Source organism: Mus pahari, chromosome 2 (assembly GCF_900095145.1).
Source record: "Mus pahari chromosome 2, PAHARI_EIJ_v1.1, whole genome shotgun sequence".
In the NCBI taxonomy this organism is placed as follows: Eukaryota; Metazoa; Chordata; class Mammalia; order Rodentia; family Muridae; genus Mus; species Mus pahari.
In genome coordinates, this window is record NC_034591.1 from 49,199,919 (window position 1) to 49,204,918 (window position 5,000).

The 5,000-nt window shown below is 47.4% G+C and overlaps 1 protein-coding gene across 4 annotated transcripts in view; it reads left to right on the forward strand.

Moving 5' to 3' along the window:
* Tspan33 (tetraspanin 33) overlaps positions 1-5,000 on the forward strand; it is a 27,101-nt gene that overhangs the window by 17,454 nt on the left and 4,647 nt on the right. Inside the window, exons 1-5 of one of the 4 annotated variants that reach the window (XM_029535491.1) lie at positions 514-606; positions 697-754; positions 1,332-1,459; positions 1,764-1,838; positions 4,122-4,217. In XM_029535491.1, coding sequence (XP_029391351.1) covers positions 529-606; positions 697-754; positions 1,332-1,459; positions 1,764-1,838; positions 4,122-4,217 — 435 coding nt within the window. In that variant the 5' untranslated portion in view covers positions 514-528. Of the gene's footprint in view, positions 1-513; positions 607-696; positions 755-1,331; positions 1,460-1,763; positions 1,839-4,121; positions 4,218-5,000 lie in introns of those variants that run through there. The other 3 variants (XM_029535492.1, XM_021191000.1, XM_021191001.1) reach the window with 3 other exon arrangements.

Below are 5,000 nucleotides of genomic sequence, written 5' to 3' on the forward strand. Positions count from 1 at the left end.
ATTCCACAAACACCTTCATCTCTAACACCAGAGCCAAGGTTCTTCTGTGCCCTCTTCTGGCTTCAGTGTGCACCCACACAGACACATGTGAAAATTAAGGTTTTTTTTTTTTTTTTTTTTTTTTTTTTTTAGGCAGGCTCTTGCACTGTAACACAGGCTGGCCTCGAATCTTGGTTTCCCATCTCAGCCTTCTAAATGCTGAAATCAACTGCTATAAGCCATCACACCTGTCCCTTGTCCTTAATTCCGTCTTCACAGACAGAAATCAACAGAGACTCAGAAGGTTGTTCCAAATGGAGTTCAGTAGTTGAATCTATCAGAAGGCTATGCTTTAATTGTGTCTGTGTGTGTCTGTGTCTGTGTGTGTGTGTGTGTGTGTGTGTGTGTGTGTGTGTTGGTGCTTGTGATTGAACCCAAGGCCTTGTGCTGTAGCCCTGAGTTATACCTCCAAACCTGTCTGGAAGTGTGTGTTTTTAATCACTGTTCTGTTCTATATACTTGTACTGTCTTGATTTCTCCATCTGTGAAATGGGGACACTATCTGTCTCACAAGATGTTTGTATTATAGAGGATGAAGGAGACAGTGCTGGAGAGTTTCTCGTGGAGGTAAAGCACCCTTAGCGGTGTTGGGTAGGGACAGCTGCACCTGTGCCCTGGGAAGCCTGGCCTCTCCTGACTCCTTTCCTGTTCCCACAGGTAATTTCCATGGTCATGGTGGCCGTGGGGGTCTATGCCAGGCTGATGAAGCATGCAGGTGGGTTATAGGTCTCCCTCTGTCTCTCCTCACCCTTGCCGCACCTCTGCTTGCTCCAGCTCTGGCCCTGGACCAAGGTCAGGGGAGCAGCCCCCTGAACCCAGTCTTACTGGGCCACTCCAGACTGGCAGTTCACTTGGGTTTTCCTGAGTCCCCACCCCCTCCCAAGATCTGTCTGAACTAAGCCCTGGAGAGAAGCCAGGTCTGTAGAAGCAGAGAGCAGTCAAGGACTTTGCCCCCGAGCCTGTCCTGATGTAGCTCAACCTTAATTCCTCTGCAGAGTATCTAGGAATCTGCCCTGCCAGTGAGCCCTGGGCCACTCTAAGTCGGCTCTGGAGCAAAAGTGGCTGCTCCACTCCCAAGCCTGGATTAAAGGCTTTTCCCTAGTTCCTCAAGTTACATGCCAGGACTCCTCCAGCACTTTTGTTCTTCCCTGTGAGGAGGTCTTTCCCATAATCTTCACCAGACAAGGAGGTTCCCCCAGAACAGGAAGAAAGATTGGGTGCACCCCTCATCCTTCCCTGGGAGCCCCTTCAGTGGGCAGCAGACTCCGGCTGAGGGTCAGCCTCTCTCCCAGAAGCAGCCTTGGCTTGTCTGGCGGTGGACCCTGCTATCCTGCTGATCGTGGTGGGCGTCCTCATGTTCCTGCTCACCTTCTGCGGCTGCATTGGATCCCTGCGGGAGAACATCTGCCTTCTGCAGACAGTGAGTGGTTAGGCCGTGCAGAGAAGCCTTGCTCACTCCTCTTCCTTGTGCCACCTGCTCCCCTCTACCATCCTATGGGGTCCATTCTGTCCTCTCTGTCTCAGCCTACCCTCTAAGCCTGTGCTGTCCGCTCCTCCATTCAGAGTTCTGCTCTGGGTGGCACAGCAGGGTGGCCACCTCGTAGCATTGTCCTAGAGGCAGAAATCTTTGTCGTGTTGGGGATGTGAAGAGTCTGGCTGCCTCTCGTTGGCCCTGGAAAGGGCTGCTTCCCAGAGCAGTAATGCTGTTCCTTGTCTTGCCACAGTTCTCCCTCTGCCTCACCATCGTGTTCCTGCTGCAACTGGCTGCTGGCATCCTGGGCTTCGTCTTCTCAGACAAGGTAACACTGGGAGGGAGCCTGGAGGCCTCTTGGTACCAGAGGGAGGAAGGGGAAGTTCCTACTGATTAATTAACCACAACACATTTTCCCCTGGGAAGCATCAGCCTTTGAAAGGTTCCCCTTAGGGATAGATAAATGGCCTTTAACATCAATCTGTTTAAAGAGAATTTCATGACTGTAAGGTGTTTTCCTTTGACAACCTGATGCTATGGCACAGGGGGTGGGGGGAGATCTATAAACATGAGAAACATGAAAATAACCTACATACTTAAATAGTAAACGACTAAGTAGGACTCAGTGATCAAAACCACAGACAACTTGAAGAGACTGTTATTCAAACCCTGTTTATTGAACTAGCTGTGGAAAGCAGGGAAGGCAGACCCTGTTCTGAACCATGCTTCCCTCCCGAATCTGGAAGTCGGCTGCCCGAGGCAACAGTCCTAATTAAGAACCAGCGTTTCCTTTAATCCCAGCACTGGGAAACCGGAGACAGAGGGATTTCCACGAGTTTGAGTCCAGCATTGTCCACCTTGTAAGTTCCAGTGTAGCTGGGACCAGTAGTAGTGAGAAATCTGTCTATTTTTTAAAAAGGAAGGAAAGTGTAGCAAGGTGTATTGGTGCATGCCTTTATTCCTAGCATTCAGGAGGCAAAGGCAGGTGGATCTCTGAGTTCCTGGACAGCCTGGTCTACAGAGTGCATTCCAGGCCAACCTGAACTACCTAATGAGACCCCACCTTGAAAACAAAACAACACCTCCCCCAAAAAAAGGGGGGGGGGAAGAAAAATGAATTGAAATTCCATTCTCAGGTTACAAATAGCTACCAGGAATAAAGTACAAGACTATGAAATAAAGTCACAGGAACAGAAGCCAGCCTGATCTCCATAGTGAAGGGCTATATAGAGAAACCCTGTCTCAATAACAGACACACACAAAGCCATAGGAAAAGTAGTTGAGCAGAGAGAGACCATGGTATAAGCAGCTAGGAGCTGCTGAGCTGGTTTGCAGTTGACAAGGCCTTCTGGCTTAATGAAGTAGATCTGAGTCTAAAGAGCAGTTTTCTTGTGTCCACTAGAGGTCAGTGTCTCCACTTAGTGAGCTCCTTCCTACTAAAACAAAACAAAATTCCCTCACTGCACCAGGCAACAAGTATTCTGGGTACTAAGACCCAGAGGTAGGCAGAGGTAGGTAAAGAGAGGTAGATAACACTGTATTGTTCTGAAGGACAGTTCTGAGAAGCTGTGATGTCAGGAGCACTGTTGCCCTGGTCCACTGGTACCCGAGGGCAGAGTGGATGGGCCTGAACCAACCAACGTCCTCCCTTGCAAGATCTCCTTCAGATTAAAGATGAGCTGAGGGAATATGAGCTTCACAGTTGGTAGCTGCCCCAATTTTAATTTTAGTCTGTGATTCCCTGCCCCCTTCCCAAACTCTCGGGAGGCAGTTACTAATACCTTTTAGTGACATGGGCCTGACAGTGACAGGGCTTCTCAGTTTTTAGGCCTTGGGATGAATTTGTGGTAGAGTGAGGCTCTCTAGTGAGTTAATGACCCACAGGGTGAGATAGGATTATCCAGTGTATAACAAGGGAGGCAGGCATAGGAGCTGGTGGCAGCGCATAGGTATGGTAGAAAGCCTGGAGCCGGGACAGTACACAGGGACTTAGGGCCTTTTGGCTGTACCAGCTTTAGTGGCTGTTAGCATGCACCCAGAGTGGGGGGGAGCGCCTTACCAAGCCTGTGCTGATCCTCTGGAACCTGGCATGAGGGAGGGAAGGGCTACCCTGGGCCTCTGACCCTGCAAACTGTGCTGTGACAGTAAACCATAGAGACTTCTGGAAAGGAGAGCAAAAGACAAAACAGTAGTGTTGGTGACTCTCCGATGCTTTGATAAAGCACCATGGTCAAGGACACTTAGAAGAGTGTCTGTGGCTTACTGACCCAGAGGGTAAGTCTGGCATAGCGAGGAAACTGGCAGCCACAGAGGGTATGGTGGCAGACGTAGGATGCTGAGGGCTCCGTCCTGAACAGGCAGGAAGCAGAAAGTGTCCTGGGAATGGCATATAGCTTCTAAACCTCAAAGCCCACACCTAGTGACATACTTCCTTCAACAAAACCGCACTACCTACACCTCCCCACCCAGTGCCACCAACTAAGGACTCAAACATCTGAGACAATGGGGACATTTTCATTCAAACCACCACAAATGCTGATCTATGTTTGCTGTTGTTTCTGGGGGGATTAATAATTACGAATTAACCCCAAGTCCTGATTGTGTCTGGCAGGCTCGGGGAAAAGTGAGTGAGATCATCAACAATGCTATCGTGCATTATCGAGATGACCTGGATCTGCAGAACCTCATTGACTTTGGCCAGAAGAAGGTACCAGCCAAGTGTGCTGTGGTCACCCAGTGCCCTGTGGGTAGGGGTACAAATGTTACTGCAAGAAACCCCTCGCTCTCTAGGCCTACAGACTTCTTTACCTGATAAATAATGTGTTCTAAGAAGGGCTTTGTGGGGGCAGGTACTGCTAAGGGCATAGAATGCTACATATAGCATTACATATATACATAATATACATATATGTGTACATATGCACATCTCTCTATATGTGTATATATATATAAATGTATATATATACAAATGTATGTATATAATATACACATATATGATACATGTATATAATAATACATATGCTTATATAAGGAAGAAGAAAGGAAAGATTATTAGTCTTACAAAAGGATTCTGGAAGAATTAAAAAAAACATTATAAGGGATTACCTATAGGGGAATGAGGAACAATCAAATTTTATTATATATCACATTAAAAATTGTGACCAAATATATGTAATCAAAAAATACTATTTTGTGCCGGGTGATGGTGGCACACACCTTTAATCCTAGCACTCTGGAGACACAGAGGCAGGTAGGTCTCTGACTTCTAGGCTAGCCTGGTCTATAGAGTGAATTCTGGGACAGCTAGGGCTACATAGTAAAACCCTGTCTCAAACAAACAAAGAAAAAACAAAAACAAAGGCCATTTTGTTTTGTTTTGCTTGTTTTTGTAAAACCAGGAGTAGAACCCAGAGCTGTGAACACCATGGACAAATACTCTACAACACTGAGCTATACCCATAACCCAGAATTTACCATTTTATGTATTAAA